We start from the raw sequence: 25128 nt of genomic DNA on the forward strand, positions 1-25128 counted from the left end.
TTTGTCGCGTCCATTCTTCCGATCGACGTGGGAGCCCCAGCTCCTTCATTGGTGACCTACCGACATGGACACGGCAGTCGCCCTTAAACTGCCTACCTTCTGGGAGGCTCACACGGCGGTTTGGTTCGCACAGGCGGATTTCCTGTTCGCCCTGCGAGGCATCACGGCCGACGACACCCGCTTCCACCATGTGGTAGCAGCGCTCGGTTCGGCCACTGCGGCCCACGCACTGAGCCTCCTCGAGAGCCCGCCAGCCGCTGACAAATACGGCGCGATTAAGAAGCTTCTCCTCGACGCTTTCGCCCTCCCATCGGTGGAACGCGCACGGCGCCTGCTCGACCTGCCCGAGCTCGGCGACACGCGCCCTTCCGAGCGAATGGACTACATGCTTTCACTGCTCGGCGAGCACTCTCCGGCATTCCTGTTCCGGGAGCTGTTCCTCCGTCAGCTGCCTAACCCGGTACGCCTCGCCCTGGCAAGCACGACGATCACAGATCCCCGGGCCCTTGCCAGAGAAGCCGACAAGATCTTCGCCGCAGGACAGCGCATCGCAGCGGCGACATGGGACCCACCGCCGTCCGACGCAACACCCATGGCGCCTGAGCACCCGGCACGGTCGACGACCGAACTGCCGACGCAATTGGCGGCCGCTACACCGAGCCGACCACCTCCAGCACGACGACCGGGGCCTCCACCTGACCAAGCGTGGTGTTACTATCATGCCAGGTTCGGACAGAAGGCCCGGACATGCCGACCCCCGTGCACCTTCGGCAGGCCGGGAAACGGCCGGGCCGGCGTTCATTACCAGCCATGAGCGCCGGCCACACGGGCAACTTACTGTTCATCACGGATAAAGCATCCGGACGGCGCTTCCTGTGCGACACAGGCGCCCAACTGAGCGTCATACCCGCCTCTGACCAGGACAGGCAATCCGCGGTTTGCGGCCCCTCCTTGGTTGCGGCCAACGGATCGACCATCCGCACCTTCGGCCCGCGCAACGTCACCCTCTGCTTCGGCGGCCAACGCTTTGCTTGGACGTTTGTAACCGCAAACGTGCCCATGGCTCTGCTAGGCGCCGACTTCCTCTGCGCACACGGACTGCTGGTGGACGTCCAACGGCGTCGTTTAATCAACGCCGAAACCTTCAGCTCCCTGGTATGCACATTGAGCAGCTCCGCGCCGACCGAGCTGGCATGCGCCGTCCCGGCGGCGAACGAGTTTGCTCGCCTGCTCACGGAGTTCCCGGCCCTCACGCGGCCGACGTTTTTGGCCGTCGCAGTACGGCATGGGATGGAGCACCACATACCAACCACGGGCCCGCCGGTCTACGCCAGGGCCTGCCGCCTCGACCCAGCCAAGCTCGCCATGGCGAAGGCCGAATTCGACGCGTTGGAGCACCTCGGCATCGTGCGGCGCTCCGATAGCGCGTGGGCCTCGCCACTGCACATCGTGCCAAAGCCGGGGGGTGGATGGCGCCCGTGTGGCGACTACCGCCGTCTCAATGACGCTACCACCCCCGACAGGTACCCGATCCCGCATATCCAAGACTTCTCCGCCCATCTGGCGGGACGGGTCATTTTTTCGAAAATTGATCTCATACGGGGATATCACCAGATACCTGTCAGGGCGGCCGACGTCCCTAAAACGGCAGTCATTACGCCGTTTGGCTTATTCGAATTCTTGCGGATGCCGTTTGGTCTCAAGAACGCGGCTCAGGCGTTCCAGCGCTTGATGGACGGCGCGCTGCGTGACCTGCCGTTCCTTTTCGTTTACCTGGACGACATCCTCGTCGCCAGCACGTCCCAGGCCGAGCACCTCCTCCACCTCCGAACACTGTTCGGGCGCCTCAGTGAGCACGGCCTCATCGTCAACCCGGCCAAATGCCACTTCGGCACGACGGCCGTTGATTTTTTGGGCCACCACATCACCAAGAACGGGGCCGTGCCGCTGCCAACCAAGGTCGAGGCCATCACCACGTTCCCGCGTCCCCGCACCATAAAGGCCCTGCAGGAATTCCTGGGAATGGTGAATTTTTATCACCGCTTCGTGCCCCGCGCTGCTCAACTCATGCAGCCGCTCTACGAAGCCCTCCGGGGCAAGCCGGCCAAGCACGACATCGCCTGGTCCGCAGCAATGGATGCGGCCTTCCAAAGCTTAAAGCGGGCCCTCGCCGACGCAACACTGCTTGCTCACCCGGTGCTCAACGCTCCCATCGCCCTCACCACGGATGCCTCCGACTACGCGGTGGGCGCCGTACATGAGCAATGGGTGAACGGGGTTTGGCAGCCACTCGCTTTTTTCAGCCGGCAGCTCCGGCCGAACGAGCTCAAATACAGCACGTTTGACCGGGAGCTCCTCGGTCTACACCTGGCCGTCCGCCATTTCCGCCACCTCCTGGAGGGCCGACCTTTCACGGCGTTCGTCGACCACAAGCCGTTGGTTTACGCCATGGCCAAGGTCACAGAGCCGTGGTCGGCCCGCCAACAGCGCCACCTCTCCGCCGTGTCGGAGTTTACCATGGACATCCGGCACGTCGCCGGCAAAAACAACGCCGTGGCCGACTGTCTTTCCCGGGCCAGCGCGAACGCGGTCCACCTGGGCGTGGACTTTGCGCTTATGGCGGCGGACCAAACCACCGACACCACGGTGCAAGCCCTCCGGGCGGCGGACACGGGCCTCCGCCTGGACGACATCCCCTTCGCGGACACTGTCCTGCTCTGCGACGTCTCCCAAGGCCAGCCTCGCCCCATCGTGCCCGTCACCTGGCAACGCCGCATCTTCGCCTCCCTCCACGGCCTTTCCCACCCGGGCCGGAAAGCTTCCCAGAAGCTGGTGTCGGCGCGATTCGTCTGGCACGGCCTTCGTCGGGACGTCCGCGATTGGACCAGCACCTGCACGGCCTGCCAACGGGCCAAGGTCCACCGACACACCCAGGCCCCGCTGGCACCTTTCACCGTGCCCGAACGACGTTTCGACCACGTCAACATGGATCTGGTGGGCCCCCTCCCCCCGTCACGGGGGTTCACACACCTGCTCACCATGGTGGACAGGACCACCAGGTGGCCGGAGGCCGTTCCCCTCGTCTCCACCACCACCGCCGACGTGGCGCAGGCTTTCATCGCCACCTGGGTCGCCCGCTTCGGCGCACCGGCGGACATCTCGTCAGACCGTGGACCACAGTTCACCTCCGAGCTGTGGGGCGCGGTCGCCCGCAACCTGGGGGTCAAGCTCCACCGTACTACGGCCTACCACCCCCAAGCAAACGGGTTGTGCGAGCGATTCCACCGCTCCATGAAGGCCGCGCTCATGGCCGGCGTTCAAGACGGCGGTTGGGCCGACCGGCTGCCGTGGGTCCTTTTGGGCCTCTGCACGGCCCCCAAGGAGGACCTCCAGGCATCCACCGCCAAGCTTGTTTATGGCCAGGTGCTACGCGTCCAGGGCGAATTCGTGCCCGACGCTACCAGTCCCTGGTCCGCAGCTCACCAGCGCTCGGACCTCCAGGAGGCCGCCCGACGGTTTGCCCCTGTGCCAACATCCCACCACGGTGACCCCCAGTCCTACGTCCCCCCAGCACTTTGCACAGCGGAGTATGTTTTTGTGCGTCACGACGCACATCGGGGGCCACTCCGGCCGCCGTACGACAGGCCCTTCCGGGTGCTGCGACGGGACGACAAGTCGTTCGTCATCGACATCGGCGGCAGGTCGGACCGGATTGCGGTGGACCGCCTCAAGCCGGCGCACGTGGACGTTGACCACGCACCACGGGTGGCCCTTCCGCCGCGGCGAGGCCGCCCCCCATCCACGGTGCCCCCCACTCGACCGCCCACCACCACACCGGACCCCCTCCCACGACCCGCCAGGGGTCGCTTCGGCCGGGTCATCAGGACCCCCCTCAAATTGACCCTGCCGGTGCAAGTCGATTCTGGGGGGACGTGTGTAGCGGCTACCGCTGGGTTTTCACAATCGCCTTGCACCTATCAAGGACGCGGAGCGATCACCATGCCGGGCTCGTCCAGGACGCCCGGGCAGGCTCGCCCTCAACTTGCCAGGCCGCAGCCAGGACGCTGGGCCACGCCCCCTCTCACCTTTCCTGGGCAAACGCTCCGGGATAATATGTATACGTATATATTGCTGCCCGATAAACGGGCTTTTCAGAGTGCCTGAGTGTTTGGTTTGATTAAAGCAACTCGGATGAATTCCAGCTTTTTGTCGCGTCCATTCTTCCGATCGACGTGGGAGCCCCAGCTCCTTCAATAACATGATTTGTGACATAATACAGAGGCTGATGTAGCACCATGGGTAGCAATGATGTTTGACAAAGTCTCATGTATAGCTGTATCTCCAAGCTCTTCACTCCTATTAAGTAGAGATGCTATGCCTATGGATCCGGACGTATTGAAGTCATTGTCCGTGCCGTCGCAGGCCGCGAATAGGCATTTCTTCCCTGCCATGCCAACCTGGAAAAAAAAGAAAAAAAATGTTATTGTAGAGGCACCAGCCTACATACATACATGAAATATTGTCAATAGAAGCGATTATTCTAATTAACCCTAGCAGAGCCTATGGTCACTTGGTGATCCCAAAAATAGTTAATTTCGTAAATTTTTCGTAAATGACGTCATTTCTGTCGCAGCAAAATTCTAAATACACTGTTGGAAAGGGCGTCCAAAACTCTATAAGATCACCAAATTTCATAACTGTCAGACAGAAATTATGTGTGCACCTATTGGTACTGCAAATTTTGAATACTCAAAAAAAAACTAAAAATTAATCTAAATACTCAATATCTCAAAAACTATAGCAGCTAGCGAGTTGGGGCTTAGTGCGTTGAACGTGCCAGGTTACGATCTGTTCAAATAAACACTAACATTGAAACTGTAGCTCAACATGAGAGTAGGGGCACTAACCACGCAAAAAAATGTTGGGTGAAAAAAAATCCACGGCTTTTACATCCCTTTTTTCACATGAAATTTTGATCGCAGGAAATTTTTATAAGAACACTCACGGAAAGCATATCTGTCTAAGTGTATTATGTCCAAATTTCTTACAGATCCTTCAAATAGTTTGCTCACACGAAGCATTCAAACGGAGCAATAGAGCGAAACAGAAATTTCAGTGTCCCAGGCCTATGTTTGATAGGGTTAATGCTATTAATGCTGATTTTGCTAATTGCCCAACATATGCAAGTTAGCATCCGGCAGTTTCTAAGTGCTGGGGACCCATACTGTACATTTCTAACTTAAAACATTGGGGTACTCAACATTTCCGGGTTCACAAGAGGGCTCTATAGGCTTGGCAAGTAGACTATAAGCTAAGAGTTGCACTGTGTCTTCTGTTCTTTTTCTGTAAATAACTTCGTTTTCTTCTTTGGGTTTTGTGTAAATAATAATAAATATCTGTTCTCCCTTTACTTTGGTTTCCTTTCTCATCCGATCGCTTTCGTGATTTCTTAATTGAGTACCTGTGGCGCGATTTCGGCCAACGCTTCACAATCGGGTTTAGTCCCTTGTTAAACGGCTCGGATTCCGCAGCGTGCTTCGCTCGGCGTAATCCATAATTACACTGCGGTCCGGGCGGGAGTATTTCCTTGCGTACCGGAAGGCGCTGGTACTTAGGTCATAGGACGGATAGGCCTAATACCCTATTCAGCGCTGACCGGGGGCGTGACGTCATACCCCCAGGATCGACGACGGCCAGTATACAGGACAAGGGGTTAACCACCCTTGGTAAGGGGAACGCCGTCGTCTGGATTCCATAACAATATATTCAAAAGTCCATGATTTTATTAACATCACTCCAAATTTACCCCACGGGGTAGCATTGAGCAAAGCAGTAGAATTGTACACATTTATTTGTAATTACTTGTATACATTTTGCTGCTCGTAGAACATTATTTACTAAACATCATTTTAGTTTCAGCCCACGAAGTTTCCGTTGGGTTATGACAATGGTTTTTGCAATCAATGAAATAAATAGAAACCCTTTGCTACTTCCTCATGCTTCCCTGGGCTATGTCATATACGACTCATGCTACGATTCATCCAGAGATATGGAAGCTGTGTTGCACATCACAGAACAAGAAGCAACAGGTATTGGGCCTGTTTACAATTGCACTCCCCGTGCTGTTATTGCAGAATCTGGCACTACACTTTCTATTCCTATTGCACGATTCCTTGGACATTATTCCATCCTTCAGGTAAGCACGATTGAAGACAACTGCAATGGCTATTCATATTGCTTTTTTGTGTTTTTTGGAATATGATCTGTTTGTTTATTACCATAATGTACATTCTACAATCTACACTGTAAGAGATACTGCATGTCTGTCTATCAGTGTGTGTCGCCATTTTTCTCAGAGATGGCCAAAACTATCTCCGTCAAACTTTTAGAGGTTCATCAGCAAGTGCCAGGGAGTGTTTTAGGCAAAAAAATGTTTTGAAAATGTTGGAAACAAAAGTTGGATCTTTTTGATTTTTTATTAAATTCTAAGTTAAAAAGTAAAAAAAATTATAGATTAAAAAATTCGGGAAGTGTTTTAGACTCCACAAAAAAAAAATAGAAACAATCCGTTACTTCAAAATACCAAAGGGATTAGAACAGCACCGGGCAACGCCAAGTTCCCCTCGTGATTCATAAATATGTAAGTGTTTATATAAATGTGTGTGTGTGTGTGTGTGTGTGTGTGTGTGTGTGTGTGTGTGTGTGTGTGTGTGTGTGTGTGTGTGTGTGTGTCTGTGCGTGTGTCTGTGTATTGTTAATGTCCTACTTCCATCTTGTGACTACAGTGCAGTAATTTGTCTTTATTTTGATAAAGAAGCAAAATCAGAAGTAACAGATAAATATTTTGTTTTTAGGTTAGTTATTTTGCTTCATGCAAATGTTTAAGTGACAAGAAGCTATTTCCTTCATTCTTTCGCACCATTCCGAGTGATGGCTTTCAAGCCTCTGTGATGGCACAAATTGTGCAATATTTTGGATGGGTCTATGTGGGGACTGTGGAAAACGATGATGAATATGGAAGAAATGGTGTATCCCAGTTCTTAGTTGAAGCAGAACTTGCAGGTCTTTGTGGTGCCTTTCGTGCCATTTTGCCACAAGTGAACGACGTACTTGGCCACCAGAGTCTGCGTAAGATCCATTTATCTGTTTCCACCAATTACCATAAAAAAATTTGTACAAAATGCATTTGTTCACTCGATTGCTCCATGCAGATGACAAGCAAATACTGTTGTGATTTCAGGTACATTACTATCGGAAACAAAGGCACGAGTAGTTGTGGTATTCAGCTCAGAGTCACCTTTGTTACCAATGGCCGAAGAACTACAGCAACACAACGTGACGCACAAAATATGGATTGCCAGTGAGGGTTGGGCCACTTCAAATCTTCTCGGATCCACTTATTCTGACGTATTCAAAGGTACAATAAGCATTGCCTTACGTCATGGCGAAATCCGAGGTCTTGGTGAATTCTTAAACACTCTCAGACCTCAGTTTCCTTCTGAACATGTCAATGGCCATCAAAGTTCTGACGATGATGACAAGGAAAGTGTTATACAGTTTGAAAGATTCATAAACGTCTCAATTTATCCACATCCACACTTGAACAACATTGTGCAAAATGATAACAGAAACACAAGTTTCAATTTTTCAATTGTCTCACCACCGATAAATTGTACTGTAATTGATTGCCATTCTCGAAGAGCTTATAACAAAAGTGACTCCCCATTGATTTTCAACACTATCACGTCAAATAATTTTCACATTTCCGAAGAAATTAAAGATGCCTGGAGAATGAAAGAAATCCTAATCTATCCTAAAATTGACGATACACAAAAAAGTAATGGAATTTTAAGAGAAAGTATGAATAACAAATTGAATATGTCAGACAAGCAGAAAAATATTATTGAGGGTTTTTCATTCGAAAAATTACTTCTGAACACCAATGATTCAAAATCTGGAAAAACGTACGCTCTCGAAAACCCTAACATCACTGGAAATCATTCTAATTCATGGAAAGCCAAAGGAGGAAGAAGAGCTTCACCTTCTTCGGTTTACAAAGACCAAACGTCTACTCATTCAATCGATCTTATGACAAACAGATTACTCATGAAGCTCTGGGAAAAAGTTTTCCATTGTACGTGGGATCGCAACCATGTTAAACAGAATCCATGCAGAGATTTTGAATTCATAAACGAATCGAAAAACGCATTTACTGATGTATCACAACTTCGTGTTACATATAACATATATTTGGCAGTTTATGCAATAGCACATGCATTGCACGACATGCAAACATGCATTCCTAGTCGAGGACCATTTTTCAATGGCTCTTGTGCAAGCAGCGACAAGTTTGAATCATGGCAGGTATAAATTTATTTGACTTTCTTTTCCATAAGTTGTTGTTGATTGATGTTATGTTTGTTCAACTTTGTTTCATAAAACATAATTGAGATTTAATGAACAAAATCAGTTTGGAAATTAAATAAAATGGATTGTTAAAATGTACTTTAAATAATGCGTTCAGAATCATTGGAATCTCCCGTCATGAAGCTACCTCCGAGGGCCTTTCACTAACTCACCGCAGGCAGGTTGGTGGTCTTTCTGTCTTCTACCGACTCCTTTCCGGCCTTGCTCCTCCAGCTCTCTCTGGGCTCTGTCCCCCAAATATCCCTGCAGGTCGCACAAGATCTGCCTGCAACCCTCTTATGGTTAAACTGCCAAAATCAAAACTCTCTGCTCACCTTCACTCCTTCATTCCTCTTTTCTCCCGTCTCTGGAACAAACTCCCTCACTCTCTTCAATCCCACTCCTCCCTCCAGGTCTTTAAAACAGCTGTTCACCACCATCTCTTTTTCTCCCCCATCCAAAACCTTGATCTTTTCTACCCCCACTAATTTCACCCAAAATCCACTGTTTTGAAATACCAACTTCTTTCCTGGAAGTCCTTGGTGTCCTTGTGTTTATACTTCTCCCACCCCCCCCCCCCCTTCCCACGCCTCCTCCCCCCAAGCCCTCTCCCTCCAACACATCTCCCGATGTCCCTGCTCTCAAATGTTGTGTTTATGTGCTTCCCCTTCTCTCCCCATCTTGTCTACCGCTCCCCTTTTTATATACTTTGTTTGTTTGTCTGTTTGATTTGTTTGTGTGATAAATGTTAGCTCTTTCACGAGCCTCGATTATGTATACAAAAAAAAAAAAAAAAAGCTGCATGATATGATGTTAATGTTATGAATATCAAATATTGCCTCACATGGTGGAGCATTTTACAAATTGTGTCAGATATACGAGTTGCGGAAGATCTCAAACTTGAGTCAGCATTTAAGGTGGCTGGCTTAAAACAGAGAAAAAGAAAAAGCTGGAATTAGTATGGTAAAGTATTGCTAGATTGAGGACAAGATAAGAAAATAAAATAAGAAAACAAAAATTAAACACAAGAGAACAAACCCAGGTCACTTTGGAAAACAAAATTAATGTCAGAATAAGGATTATTGAAAGCAGTATTTTCATGAGTCAGTATCATCTCTACTTGCACAATGAAATACAAGGAGATCTCGACATAGGCAGGTGTAATATGCCCCATCATGCTTGTGCCACACCTGCATCCCCCCAACAGAATCAGCCAAATCCACGAGCGTGGTTGGGATGTTGTGCCTCCCAACAGACTATCTTTCATTGACATCAAACCCCTCCACTCACCCACTCCTCCCTCTCACTCAACCCACTCATCCCTAACTTGAACTCCCCTCACTTTCCCCTTCTCTCCCTCCCTCAGAAATATCCAACTGCTCTAATTAAATTATGCCTTCCTCTCGGCCATTTTTGTTACAATGTTATCCAAAATATATCAATTGATTTGCTGACACAGGTATGTGTGACCACTCCCTGTGTCACACACAAGGCAATAAGGAAAACATTATTGGGTCTCACTGCAGTCACGACATTTCCCCCTCCCACCAGGAGGGTATTTACGACTGGCAGAATGTGCCTGCACTCTCCTGGATGAAGCCAACTTGCTCTTCAAAACCAAAGAATGTTTGAGCCTTGATATTAGTTGGTGGCGTCTTAATTTATGAATATAGATTTTCCAAACTGAAACCTGTTTTGCTTTGGTTTTTTTGGGGGATTTTTTTGCATAACGTCTAACATCAGTGTAACGACAGCTAGCCTAGTGTCCTTAACCAACACTGTGGCTGACTCAAATTCGATAATTTACTGGTAGTCTCCTTCAATAAATGGTTTCAATTTGTGGAGTCCCACAGAAGTTAGCAATTCTAATTGAATGCAGCTGTGAAAATAATTTTACTGTTTGATGATCAACACGTGCAGATTTTTTTCACTTTATTGTTGCTGCACCTTCTTTCTTGTGACCACCTGGCATGCTAATCCAAAGAATATCCTTTCCTTTTTATTGCAGTTATTATTTTACATGAAGAAAGTAAGATTCACCACCAACCTGCAGGAACAAATGAGTTTTGATGAAAATGGAGACCCCCCAGCCATATACAAGATAATTAACTGGCAAAAGAATGCCATTGGAAAGATCATGTTCAAAAATGTGGGATATTTTGATTCATCTGCAGAAAAGCAACTGATGATAGATAGCAATCTTTTTGTATGGCCTGATGGGATGCAGGTAACTAAGTGTACTTGACTCAGCTTTCTTATAGTTTTAAATGTAGTTTCTTATAGTTTTAAATTTTTTAAATTAAGAAAATCGTTTCTTAATTGATAGACATTTTGATGAGTTATCTCATAATTCAATTGATCAATTCCACTATTCATGTATTACATGCATATATAGTTGTAACATTACTGGACAGAGAGCCCGGAGCAATCACAAACAACCACGCCGAGGTTACAAGCCTCATAGGCCGGTGTAGCAGAATTCTCTCACTCCCCTAAAATCTCACTCGAGAGTGTTTCTGTCCTTGGATAAAATCACTCTAGAGTGAACTAATCCTCGGACTGGCACACTCTAGAGGGTAATTATCCTAGGACAGAATCACTCCCCCTGTCAGGATCAACATACTCCCTCCAGGATCAAAGCACTCCCCTTTAGGATAAAGTCAATCCCCCAGAAAGAATGGAAAGATGTATTTAGTTACTTTGGAAATATATCTCACAGGATGTTAGATATCGTTGCAATGATAAACAGAGCTTTTACTATGTATTTTAGTTATTTTTTAGTTAGTTAGTTGTTACTTTATTTACTTTATTTTGTTAGTTTTTATTTTTTGTTAGTTAGTTTATTTTGTGAAATATGTGAATATTATTATACTATCTATATTATAATAGGCGAAGGTGATTCTGTCTGTCTGTCTGTCTGTCCGGGGGTGTGGCTTACTCAGTTTACAGAGTAGCTCCACTCATTCTTGGAGAGGCTTCATGTAAACAAATATCCACCATTTTATTAACTTGAATAGCTTTGAGATCTGTTTAGTTAGGCCCGTGCTGTCTTTCTCTCTCACACAGGTTTATTTCAACTCTAATTCGATATATCATTTCATTTTTAACAGTCACTAACATAGTTTTAGACTCAGTTGAAGAGAATCCCATGAAAGTTTCCGTTTATAGAACAAAATGATTTCTCAAAGGCCTGTAAAATAAAGCCTATTCATTGAGTCACCCTCACAATTTTATCCTCTCCAACCTCACGCTCCTCTCCAACCCCTCGCTCCTCTCCAACCCCTCGCTCCTCTCCAACACCTCGCTCCTCTCCAACCCCTAGCACCTCTCTAACCCCTCACTCCTCTCCAACCCCTCGCTCCTCTCCAGCCCCTCGCTCCTCTCCAACCCCTAGCTCCTCTCCAACCCCCAGCTCCTCTCCAACCCCCTGCTCCTCTCAAACTCCCCGCTCCTCTCCAACCCCCCGCTCCTCTCCAACCCCCGCTCCTCTCCAACCCCTCGCTCCTCTCCAACCCCTCACTCCTCTCCAACCCCTCGCTCCTCTCCAACCCCTCGCTCCTCTCCAACCCCTCGCTGGAATGAATGCCAGTTTAAACAGAATTACCTTTACTTCCGTATAATAATGATGAATTAAATAATAACGAAGAAATATCTGTCGGCAATTTCCCGTCTGTGGCGATACGTGAACGAAGCTGTGCCCCTCTCTCCACATTATTGTGACGACGTATAAATTAAATATTTCATCGTGACGATTGTCATCAAATGGAAAAGTCCGCCACGAATTTTTAATATATCTCGCCATTTTCCCGTCTGTTATTTTAGGCGGTGTATGACCGACCGTGCCGCGATTTTTAAAATATATATGTCGGCAATTTTCCGTGTGTGCGTGAATGTTCTCAATTATTTCTGACACCGAGTCTAAAACCATCAATAAAATTTTAATCAGATGGTGAATTCGAGATAAAATCGTGAGGTTGACTCAATGAATGAGCTTTATTTTACAGGCATTTGAGAAATCATTTCGTTCTATAAACGGAAACTTTCATGGGATTCTCTTCAACCGAGTCTAAAACTATGTTAGCGACTGTTAAAAATGAAATGATATATCGAATTAGAGTTGAAATAAACCTGTGTGAGAGAGAAAGACAGCACGGGCCTAACTAAACAGGCCTCAAAGCTATTCAAGTTAATAAAATGGTGGATATTTGTTTACATGAAGCCTCTCCAAGAATGGGTGGAGCTACTCTGTAAACGGACTAAGCCACACCCCCGGACAGACAGACAGACAGACAGACAGAATCACCTTCGCCTATTTTAATATTTTAAAATATTTTTAATATTATAATTACCAACATTTATATAGCGCCTATATCCAGTTCTCGGAACTGCTCAGAAGCGCTTGTTTCCTGGTTATCGGGACGTGAACACACCTTTGCCAATATACAAACATTTGAGTAACATTTTAAAACCCGTATTTAATATTTCTTAACAGTGCAGTAAAGTTATAGAACGTAACTTAAAATGACATATTATATGTTGAAATGAAAATATCCTTTCAGAATAAAACATCGTAAATGTATCGTAATGCTTACTGCGAATGCTCTAATATCAAAATATATAGTTATTTGAATGTTAAATTAATACTTTTATTTATTTTATTTACCCAGTTTAATACAGGGATGCGAAAAACATTGTATTTTTATTTTTAGGGAGAGACGTTTACAAAGGACATCATTCTGCCCTGTTTATCAATTCATTTATCATTTTATGTTCATATTCATGAACTTTGTCATGGTTGTATGTCATTACTCATTACCATGCAATATATATTGTTTAAATCACAAAATATATAGGGGGAGTGTTATAATCCTGGGGAGTCATTTGATCCTGCAAGGGGGAGTGTTAAAATCCGAGGGGGAGTGATTTCATCCGAGGATAAAACCACTCTAGAGTGAATTTTATCCTGGGGAGTGATTCTATCCTCCTACACCGGCCGAGTGTAATGGAGGTCTGTACTTAGGCGAACTGCAAGGTGTAGAGTTACAGACTGCCACGTTGACAACTCAGGTGGCTTGTGACTTGGTCATTGTTGTTTCCAAATGCATGTGTGAACCTCATGAGCTGCTATTAATGTAAAGGGTGTTTTTACAACACAGCGCTATATAGCAATGCCATACAACAACACCAACAACAACAACAGGCATTTTAAGGCCATTTTCCCTGCAAGAGCAGGGGTTAGCCTTGCGTTCCCCATGACAATCTTCTCCATTTTGCCCTATTTTCTGCATCTCCCCTTGTTAACCCCCTTGCCCGCATTTCTTCTTCGACCATCTTTAGCCAAGTCTTTCTCGGTCTTCCCCGTCCTCTACTTCCTTCTACATTCATTTCCATCACTCTTCTCAACCAGTCACTTTCATCCTTCCTCAACACATGACCAAACCATCTCAACCTGTTCCTCTTCACAGCATCCATCACAGGCTCTATTCCCATCATCTTTCGCAATTCATCATTTGTCTTCCTCTCTCTCAACGATACTCCACACGTCCACTGAACCATTCGCATTTCCACCCTTTCCAGCCTTCGTTGCTGCTCTGCGTTCATTACCCATGTCTCGCTTCCATAAATCATAACACTTCTCACACATGCAGCATACACCTTTCCCTTCAGCTTCAACGACACTCCCCTCCTCGTCAGCATGCCACTCAGTTCCCGAAACTTCTTCCATGCACATCTCACTCCAGCAACCGTTGCCGAGTCTGATCCACCTTCTCCATTCAGCATGTCTCCTAGGTAACAAAATGTTTTCACACCTTCCAGATTCACGCCGTCTCCAAGATCCAACTCAACATTTCCTCCATCTGCAGCTCCCTCTGTGCACACCTTACACTTGAATGTACCTGCCACACTGGTTAATGACCCTCTCAAACCACTACATTTTTGATGAACCCACTCAGCGCACACTGTACATTGCATGGAATTCACTCCGACACCCTTCCTGCACACAGCACACAGCCACTTCCCAGTTCTTTCCACCTCACCACATGCTTTACAACTTGCCATCACCTTCGTTTTTCCAATATTCACCTTCAGACCTTTTGTCTCCATACATTCCTTCCACTTGTTCATCTTCTCCTTCAGTCCATCCATACTTTCTGCAATCAACACCAGATCATCTGCATGCAACAACTCCCACGGTAAACCCTCCATTACGTTCCGAGCCAGCACCTCCATCACAGCTACAAATAGTAGTGGACTTAGTACCGACCTCTGATGCACTCCCACCTTCACCTCAAACTCACCACTGTTCCCGTCCTTCGTCCTTACAGCTGTGCGTGCTCTTTTGTACATTGCCATCACTACTCTGATCAACCATTCCTCCACTCCTAACTTCCTCAATGCCCATGTCACTACTTCACATGGAACCCTATAGAATGCTTTCTCCAGATCAACAAACCCAAGAAACAACTTCTTCCTCTTCTCCATGTACTTCTCCTGCAACTGCCTCACAATAAAAAGTGCGTCTGTCATTCCTCTTCCTGGTATAAATCCAAACTGCATTTCGTCAGTCTTCACTTTCTTCCTTATCCTCCTCTCCAACACCCTTTCCAATACCTTCATTCCATGCTCCAATAACTTTATCGCTCGATACGCGCCACAGTCCAGAGGGTCACCTTTCCCCTTGTATAGAGGGATGAGGGTACTCAGTCCCCAATCCACTGGAATGCAGCCTTCTTTCACCACCAGATTGCAGATCTCTGTCATTCTCTGCACACCCCAATTTCCCGCTGCCTTCAACATATCTCCCACAACTCCCGTCGGCCCTCCCGCTTTTCTACTCTTCATTGCTTTTATCGCTTCCTCAACTTCCTTCTTGGTTATCTTCTCTGCCGGTCCTAAAACTGGGTTACTCTCTATGTTACCATCCCATTCATTCTCTGCATTCAACAGTATTTCCATATATCCCTTCCATCTTCCTTTAATTCCATCTGGGTCCACAACGATTTGTCCCACTTCATCCTTCAAGCAACTCACCCCCATCACATCACACCTCTCTTTCGCTATCTGCTTTGCAATCCTGAATACCGCTCTCTGACCCTCTTCCAAATCCAAGCGTTCTCCGAACATTTTCCTACATGCCTCCTGTGCCTTTGCGCCCTCTTTCTTTGCAGCCTTCTTGGCTGCCTTATAACTTTCATGCTATGCCTTTTCTGCCCCCATACCCTTCGCCTTCTGCCTCTCCTTGAACTTCCTCCTCTTCTCGTCAATCTTCTTGCCAACTTCATCATCCCACCACCATGTTTCCGAGTGCCTCGGTGGTCCTTTTTTCCATCCACATACCTCACCAACGGCTCCCAACAGACTATCTTTCATTGAGATCCAACCATTTTCAAGCTCAACCACATCATCCTCTACCATACTCAGCCTCTCTTTTAATGTGTCCCTCACTGTCACCTCTTTCAACCTCCACACCTTCATTCTCGGTTGGTACTTCACCCTCCGAACTCTCCTCGCACCGTTCACCCTTATGTCGCAGACAACCAAGTGGTGCTGTGAAACAGCCTCCTCCCCCCGGGACCACCTTTGTGTCCCGGAGGTGCCCTGACATAGAGTCAAACAAAATTAATTTCAATCAATTTACTTACTACAAGTGATGGGGTACACTGAAGGCAAAAATATACAAGAAGGAAGTCACATTGGTACTCAACTATAATGGCAGACTTAATTATGTACCATGCAGGCCCACACAACCAATATGAAAGGCAGACACAGCATCACACACACAAACCCTTGATCTATCACATGCCAAGGAAAGGGAAGCAAAACAACATTTTCAGAGTTGAAACAAAATGGGAGATAAAGGAAGGGCTTTTTTGAAGGGAACCACCGGCAGCTTCATCCATACTGTTGTCTTCATGTCTACCAATATCCACCTCCTCAAATTTGACAACCTCTGGCTTATGCCCCTTATCGTTTGGGCCATACCCTTTTCCACTGGCCCGTCTTCCACACCTGTCGTCTTCACATGGCAGATCGCTTACATGCAACCAGTCTGTGCCATGCCCATGCTTCCACAAAATGTTCAGCCTTGTGGATAGTCACAAGCACTGCAGTTCCACAAGCACTCTCAGCTCCTGATCAGGAAGGGCAGCCAGAAATTTATCAAAAGCCAGCCTTTCCCATGCCTGTGCAGGCAGGTCAAGCGATCCTCACGGAATGGTCGATGTCCTGGGGAACGTTGGCGCTGGATTTGATCCCAGACTAAATCAATCTGCACCGCTGGAACAAACCAGTGGGTTAAAGCAATGCAGATCTGGATACTAGTCATCGGACCTTTTAGGACGACATTTTATACTTCTGCACGGCTGGTGCCCAAAGAATTGCCACCAGATTCGCTCTGCAGTCCAGCTCAGACGAATTATTGAGCTCCTTTAACTCACTAATCTCTGCGAACCAGTTTGGCTTTCAACCTGGCCATTCCACCTTGGATATGATACTCATTCTAACAGCAATAGAAGGATGCACTGAACCACAAGCAATAACTTAGAGCCATCTCTCTGGATATCTCTCAAGCCTTTGATACTATCCAGCATCCAGACTGTATTTCCCCCTGGTCGAAGTACGACTTTTAGTATTCAGAACTAATAATTTAACACTCGACCCAAACAAAGTAAATAGAAATTTGACACAACAAAGCTGGACAGTGTATAATCAGGAGAGGCCTATATCAGCCTAAGGTGCTAGGCCCACCAGGAAATAAGATGGCGGCCATATCATTTCATCTTGGCAATATGATGGGTGGAGTCAAGCGACAGATGTAGGTGTGGTCCAGCAACTGTCCAACCAATGGGTATATATTTTCAAAAATCGACCCCCAACAAGAACCCCAACAACAACAGCAACGCCAAGCTATTGTAGACCTGTGGCATGTCGCAGGTAAAAATTGTGCAAAAAATGATCCCCTTAACTACAGATGAGCTTCCTTCCAATGATCAGCAAGGTCAAGGATTCCATCATCACAGTTGATATTAAATCCTCCCTTTTCTCCAATGATCTCCAATTCAGATCACTCTACCTTGGACATGCTGCTTCTACTCTCACAACAATGGATGAAGACCCGCAATATCAGACATGAGATCAGAGCCATCTCTCCAGACATAGCTCATTTTTCGATACAGTGTGGCACACCACATTGCTCTCCAAACCCTCTGCGTATGGCATCCAAGGTCAACTCCACAATGGGCTTACTGACTTCCTCCACTCTTGTGGCCACCATGTGGCTCTCAACGGAATCCTTTTATTGCCTCTCCCTGTTACGGCTGGAGTGCCCTAAGACAAGACAGTTGCTGCGTTTTTGCCTGAGGAAGAAATGCTGAAATCTATCTATCTGGGTTCTTCCCAACATCTTTCTAGGGCTAGGAGTTAAGGCAAGGGGATAAGGCAAGGGGATAAGGCTGGGAGTTAGGGATCTTTGTTCCTTTCACATTTCTTTCTACGTTTTCAAATGTCTTTATTCATTCTATTTCTTGATTCTTCTTTATTTCTCTCTTTATCTATCTGTCTTCGGAGAAGTGGCACATCATATTGGAATCCATTACCTCGCTTTATCGATCTGTCTTCTGGCAGATTTTTTTTTTCTGGAAGGCTCACTTACTTGGCTTTTGCTGCGCTTGGATGGGTTTGAGGGTAGAGTTGCGACTGAAACCTGAATCCTATCCAGGTTCCTCCTGATGACTCCATCTTTGTTCTTTACTTTTTTTACATGCGAAATTTTCAAGCATTTTGGTTGGTCTTGTGCATTATTTTATCTGTTTGTCTGTCTGCCTGTCTGTCTGTCTGTCTGTCACCTACAGGTCAAAATTTTCAACCGATCTTCACGAAACTTCACGAAATGGTAGCGTTGGGCATAAGCAAGAAGAATATTGTTTTTGAGGTCAAAAGGTCAATAGGTAAACATATGCCAAAAGATCAACAACTTTGTCAAATTTCTAAAATCCTCAATTTTCATCTGATTGACTTGAAATTTCAAGAGGATTTGCATATCTGATCACTGAATTCAACCACCGACTGTTTTTGAGGTCAACATAGGCCACATTTTTTAAATCCCCAATTTTCATCCGATTGACTTCAAAGTTGAAGAGTATTTGCATATCTGGTCACTGAATTCAACTACCGACTGTTTTTGAGGTCAACATAGGCCATATTTCTAAAATCCTCAATTTTCATCCGATTGACTTCAAATTTGAAAAGTATTTACATATCTGGTCACTGAATTCAACCACCAACTGTTTTTGAGGTCAACATAGGCCAGATTTCTAAAATCCTCAATTTTCATCCGATTGACTTAAAATTTCAAAAGTATTTACATATCTGGTCACTGAATACAAACACCAACTGTTTTTGAGGTCAACATAGGCCAGATTTCTAAAATCCTCAATTTTCATCCGATTGACTTAAAATTTCAAGAGTATTTTCATATCTCGTCACTGAATTCAACCACCGACTGTTTTTTAGGTCAACATATGCCAAAAGGTCAACATAGGCCAGATTTCTAAAATCCTCAATTTTCATCCGATTGACTTGAAAATTTAAGAGGATTCGCATAACAGGTCACTAAATTCAACCACCAAGTATTTTTGACGTCATCATGGGCCAACAACTTATTTTAGGGATTTTGCGAGTATCATGCTATGAATATGAATGAATGAATGATCGTTTTAAGGCCATTTTCCCCGCTAGAGCGGGGGTTAGCCTTGCGGGCCCCATGACAATCATGGTTCCCTGTTTGAGGCAATGTTTTTATGGCCGGATGCCCTTCCTGACGCCAACGCTTGGTCGCCTCTTATGATGCGCAGGGATACGGTGTACCTATTCTAAATCGGGGTACACACCGGGATCATTCATCCCAGCAAGCTGGTACTCAATTTGCCGACCTCGGAAGGATGACAGGCTGAGTCAATCCCCCTGGTGTTAATTTAGCGATCGACCGGGATTCGAACCCAGGATCCTAGGATCCCAGGCTGGCACCCTAACCGCTAAGCCAACACCAGGCTTTTTGCTATGCACGACATATTTCTTGTTAGCTCACCTGGAACGAAGTTCAGGGGAGCTTATGGGATGGTGCGTCGTCTGTCCGTCAATCCATCCGTCCATCCGTCTGTAAACACTTGAAACTTTTTCTCCGAAACCGCTGATGGGATTGCAACCAAATTTGGCACAAATGATATATTGTTATGTTGTGACTGAAGTTTATTCACGGCATTAAACAAATTGGGGTATAAGCAGGTCTACCGGTCGTCAAAGTGGATCCAGGTTTGACCCCCAAAATAGGAATTTTCTTTTGTCCTCTGAAACTACACACTATTTCGATGAAACTTTACCACAACCTTCATCACCCGTGATGTATCAAAGTTTGTTCCCGGCATTAAAGAAAATCTGCCCCTTTGGGGATCTACGGGGGGGGGATGCCCCCCCCCCCCAAATCGATGCTTGATTTCTTCTCAGAAACTACACATGCATTTCGGAATTAAACTTGACCACAACCTGAATCACCCATGTTGTACCAAAGGTTGTTCGTGGCATTTGAAAAATCTGGGTCTAAGGTGGTCTATGAGGTGGGGGGGGGGGGGGGTTCCCCCTAAAATAGGTATTTGCTTTATTCTCAGAACCTACACACACAATTTTGATGAGACTTCACCACAACCTTAATCATCCGTGATGTACCATTGTTTGCTCAAGGCATTTTTAAAAGTGGGAAGGGGGGAGGGGGGGATTGCCCCACAAAAATAGGTATTTTTTTGTTTGTTTCAAGTTTTATGATTGTTAGTATGATTCTACATGCTGCCCTGTCTTATAGCAACCATTGAAATTGGTTTAAAATACCTCTAGTCATTGCAGTATACTGTTTATTCTACCAGGTGAGCACCAGGGGTATTGGCCCTATGTTGTTTTGGTTCCTTTTGATGACTCCAATGCATTATGTGGTTTTCTGTTTCATTCTGGGCCCAGTCCTATTCCTTCTCTTCATCAACAATCTGACTGAAAAATCCCATTTATCGATATGCCAATGCTTCAACACTCTGTCATGACATTCCTCATCCTTCAGACAGGCAGGTTGCAGCCTCTTCCCTCTCTTCAGACCCTGCCAAAATCACAAGCTGGTCAAACACTTGGAAATATGTCTTTCAATCCTGATAAATCTCTCTCACTCAATCGCTCCGAAAGGACCATCTGGAAACCCTCCCATCTCTTTTCTTAACAATACTCTTGAAGAAGTTCAGTCACTCAACATCCTGGGTCTCAGTGTCAGCCGTGATCTTTATTGTGTGAATGGATTCGGATTCTTCACTACAATTGAATCAATTCTTGAGAGTTGCATACCCAACCTGTCCACCAAGTTTTGTTGGAATCCGTCAACATTTTTTTGAGATATCGTACGATATATAGTTTTTGGTTCAATCTCTCAATGGTGAAGAATTACTTAAATATATATAACAGCACTCGGTAGGGAACATATTCCTCTGCCCGGCTGAACAGTTTAGGTTTTGTATCCACTGATAGGCCAGATCTGGATTTGGACCTGAACAAAAATCTAATTGGCTTGTTCTTGTCACCGAACCAACTCATCCACCACTCATCCACCTATTTTTGTATTAAGTCGTCCACAACTTTTTGAAAGATCATACGATACAGCAGTATATCGTTTTTGTTTGAATCACTCAATGGTGAAGAATCACTTTGGAATTTTAAAAATTATTAGTCCCCTACTGGTGTACACCGGAGGGGACTATAGGTTTGCACGCCGTCCCTCCGTTAGTCCGTCAGTCCGTCAATCCGTCACGCAAAGAACAGTTTTCCGGACTTCTTTTCTAAACGCTTAACGCTAATGATTTCAAACTTGGTACATGGTTTCCTCATGATACGTTACAGGTCAAGTTCCAACTTCACGATATTTCGATCATTTTTGACAAAGTTATGGCACTTTGAACTTTGGTAATTCTGATAATTCTGACTCGGTGCCATTTTAAGTTTTAATTTCCTTTAAAATCCAATTTCTCTGCAATAATTGGACCGATTGAGATAAAATTTTCACCATATGATGGACTCCGTCGGTAGAATATTTTAATTGTAATTATGACGTCACAGGTCACGTGGTTCGGCCGCCATATTGCTATTCGTGAAAACACGAAAACACCTTTTTCTCTGCAACGGCTGAACAGATCGAGGCCAAACTTTGCAGGCAGAATACCATACCCATGTCGAACAAAAAAGTCAACGAGCATGACGTCATGCATCACGTGGTTTCAGAGTTATGACGTTTTAAAGCATGGACCTTTAAAACTGAGCCCCTCCCTCATTTTGATTCAATCGAGGGGAAACTTCACAAATCTGTTCAGCATGTCGGTCTACTAAAATGTCCTTTTGGAATTTGCGGTAGGGCACGTGGTTTGGCAGATATCGTTAATTAAACGAATTTTTTTTTTTTTTTAATGGATATCTCTTGAATCGCTAGTACCTCAGACCGTGAGTTGGTAATAATTTATATAATTCACACAGTGCAATACGTGCAGGCTGCTCCACGGAGCGACCTTGCAGGCTTATCAACGAGGCGAGCCATGACACACATGTGTCTTAGCATACCTCAGATCAAGTTTGAAAACCAGCATCAACCGTGCATAAATTTGCATATTCGATCATTTTTGACAAAGTTATGGCACTTTGAACTTTGGTAGGGGACATGTATTGCAGCGCAAAACTCAGAATGCTTGTTGTATCTGGATAAGGATTCGAATCTTCACCAAAATTGAATCAAATCTTCCTCGTCACACACCCACCTCTCCACCAAGTTTCGGCCGAATTTGTAAACAACTTTTTGAGATATCCTGCGATATATCTGTTTTTTCCCCCATCTCTCAATGCTGAAGAATCACTTAAATAATTATCGGATCCATATCCGGATCTGGATCTTCACTAATATCTAATTATTTCATCCTTGTCACAAACCCAATCTCTCCACCAAATTTCTTCTGAAGCCGTCCACAAATTTAGAGATATCCTGTTCACAAACAGACAACAAAGAGGAAAACAAACAGACACACAGACAGGGGTAAAAGCATAACCTCCATCTACCTTGCGTGGCGGAGGTAATTATAGCATCCAGATCTGGATCGTCACCAAAAAAAAAATCAAAATCGAATCCGTCCACATTGCCGATTGAGCATCCTCTGACATACAAAGTCTTTCCTTGGCATACCTGAACTCCAATCCACCTACAAGGCCTTCATCCACAGTTGGAGTATTGTTCCCCCCTCTGGGCTGACACCCCTGCCTCTCACCTTGCTTAGGTTGAGGCCATAGAAAGCTGGCCTTCAACCCCTTTGGAATCTCCCATGATGAGGCTGATTCCAAGAGCCTATCACTTTCTCATCGTAGACATGTTGGGAGTATCTGTCTTCTACGGCCACTTTCCTGGTCTTGCCCACTCTGTTTTCTCCATGTGGCTTCCTGCCCCCCTGGTTTCTGCAGGGAGCAAGAGGTCTGCCACTAACCCCCTTCCAGTGAAACTCCCAAAATCCAGACTCACTGCTCACCTCATGGCATTTGTTCCTATTTTTTCCTGCCTGTGGAACCAACTGCCTCAATCTCTTCAATCTCAATATTCTTGCCAGGACTTAAAGACGCCTTCTGCCCCCATTGTCTTTCCCCAAGCCAACCTCATTCAGAGTTTCCAGTTCTTTCTTCCATTTCTGTGATTGCCGATTGAGAGTTCTCTCTGGCTATGGCTTCCTCTCCGCTCCCACCTTTTATTCATATGTGTTCTGAACCGTCCTCCAAACAGTGATGACTCCATTTACATCTCCCTGTCTGACAACATGGACCAACTTCTATCCACTCATCCCAACTCTCTCTTCCTCATATGTGGCGATTTCAACTGTCATAATCCCAGCTGGTTGGGTGTCGGTTCCTCTCTCACCAGCCATTGCACCTCAGCAAAGGACGTCTGCAACTCACTGGGACTGACACAATCTGTAAATTTCCCGACCCGGATCTCAGTCAATGGAGCATCTTCTCTTCTAGACTTGGTTATGACAAATTTCCGTGCAAATGTCTGCTGCTCTTCTTCTGCTCCAATCGGTTTTTCTGACCATATGCTTGTTAAAGTGGATATCTCTCTGGCCATTCTCAGAGAGCCTCCTCAGCACCGACAAGTCTGGCATTTCACTCAGGCTGACTGGCACAGTCTTCAAGCAGCCATCAATCATCTGGACTGGTCTCCCATCTCTACTGCCTCTGACATCAACTCTTCCTGGAAATTCTTCCAAAGTAAACTGCTCTCTCTCATGCACAGATTTATCCCTTGTCGTCTTCAGTTGTCGTACCCTTCCTCCCGTCCATGGTACTCTGAAGCTTGTGGAGAGGCAGTTGCCCTGAAACAACTTGCCCTCACCTCATGGAAGGCAAATCCAACTGAAGGCAATCTCAGTTCCTTTCGCAAAGCTCAGAACAAGTGTGTGTCTACCCTCAGGAGTGCCAGGAAACAATGTCTCTCTACTCTCAAGACTGAACACTCAAACTTGCCTCCCTCCTCCAAATCCTGGTGGTGTCTGGTCAAATCTGTTTCTGGTGTTTGTTCCCTCTCCATCCCCTCCCTCACCTCAAATGGCTACACAGCTGACTTTGCACGTGAAAAAGCTGAACGTCTCAACTCTGTGTTTGCCTCAAAATCTTGTGTCCCAAACTCTTCTCTCTCTGTACCCACCATACCTGTCATACCCAGTTGCTCCTGGACTATGTGTCCTTCTCAACTGACAAGGTGGAGAAGTCTCTGTCAATCCTCGACTCTGATTCTGAAACTGTACCAGATGGCATCAGCCCCCGGGTCTTAAAATCCTGCTCTGCCGCTCTATCTCACCCTCTCTCTCTGTTCTCTTCCCCCTCTATTTTGCTCAGGGTCATCTGCAATCTGCTTGGAAATCAGCCAACGTTACCGCTTTACACAAAAAGGTGCAAAAACAGATCCTGGCAAAGACAGACCAATCAGCCTGCTCCCAATAATCAGCAAGGTCATGCAATCAATCATCGCTTCTGACATCAAATCCTTCCTTTTCTCCAATGGCTTGAACTCGGATCATCAATTTGGATTCAGACCAGGTCATTCTACTCTGGACATGCTGCTTCTGCCATCTCAACAATGCATGGAGGTCCTCAATGCCAAACAGGAAATCAGATCTGTCTCTCTTGACATATCACGTGCCTTCGATACGGTCTGGCACCCCACTCTGCTCACCAAACTCTCCTCTTATGGTATCCCTGGAAGTCTCCACGCATGGCTTGCGACTTCCTCTCTGGTCGTAGTCAACCTGTAGCCCTGAATGGTTTTCTCTCATCTCCCCTTCCTGCTCAAGCCAGAGATCCCCAAGGCAGTGGTCTGGGCCCTGGGCTTTTTCTGGTCTTTATCAATGATCTCTCCGATTCTCTGGAAAATCCTCTCTATCTCTTTGCTGATGACTCCACTCTCTGCCGCTCCATACCCCATCCCTCAGATCGGCAGTCTGCAGCCTCCTCACTCTCTGCAGACCTGGACAACATCACAGACTGGTCAAACAAGTGGAACATGTCTTTCAATCCTGACAAATGTCACACTCTCACGATGTCTCTCCAAAAAGACTGACTGGACAACCCTCCAATCTACTTTCTCAACAATAATCTCCAAGAAGTTCTGTC

At 46.2% G+C, this 25128-nt stretch overlaps 1 protein-coding gene across 1 annotated transcript in view; it reads left to right on the forward strand.

The window, feature by feature from the left end:
- The first annotated feature begins 4562 nt into the window (after positions 1-4562).
- Positions 4563-25128, forward strand: part of LOC144891231 (extracellular calcium-sensing receptor-like) — a 126606-nt gene continuing 106040 nt past the window's right edge. The window contains exons 1-6 of the mRNA XM_078773620.1: positions 4563-4573; positions 5914-6196; positions 6855-7128; positions 7241-7548; positions 8164-8364; positions 10415-10633. Of these exons, the coding sequence (XP_078629746.1) occupies positions 4563-4573; positions 5914-6196; positions 6855-7128; positions 7241-7548; positions 8164-8364; positions 10415-10633 (1296 nt within the window). The remainder of the gene's footprint in view (positions 4574-5913; positions 6197-6854; positions 7129-7240; positions 7549-8163; positions 8365-10414; positions 10634-25128) is intronic.

The sequence above is a fragment of the Myxine glutinosa genome, chromosome 3 (assembly GCF_964187855.1).
Source record: "Myxine glutinosa chromosome 3, kmMyxGlut1.1, whole genome shotgun sequence".
Taxonomy (NCBI): domain Eukaryota; kingdom Metazoa; phylum Chordata; class Myxini; order Myxiniformes; family Myxinidae; genus Myxine; species Myxine glutinosa.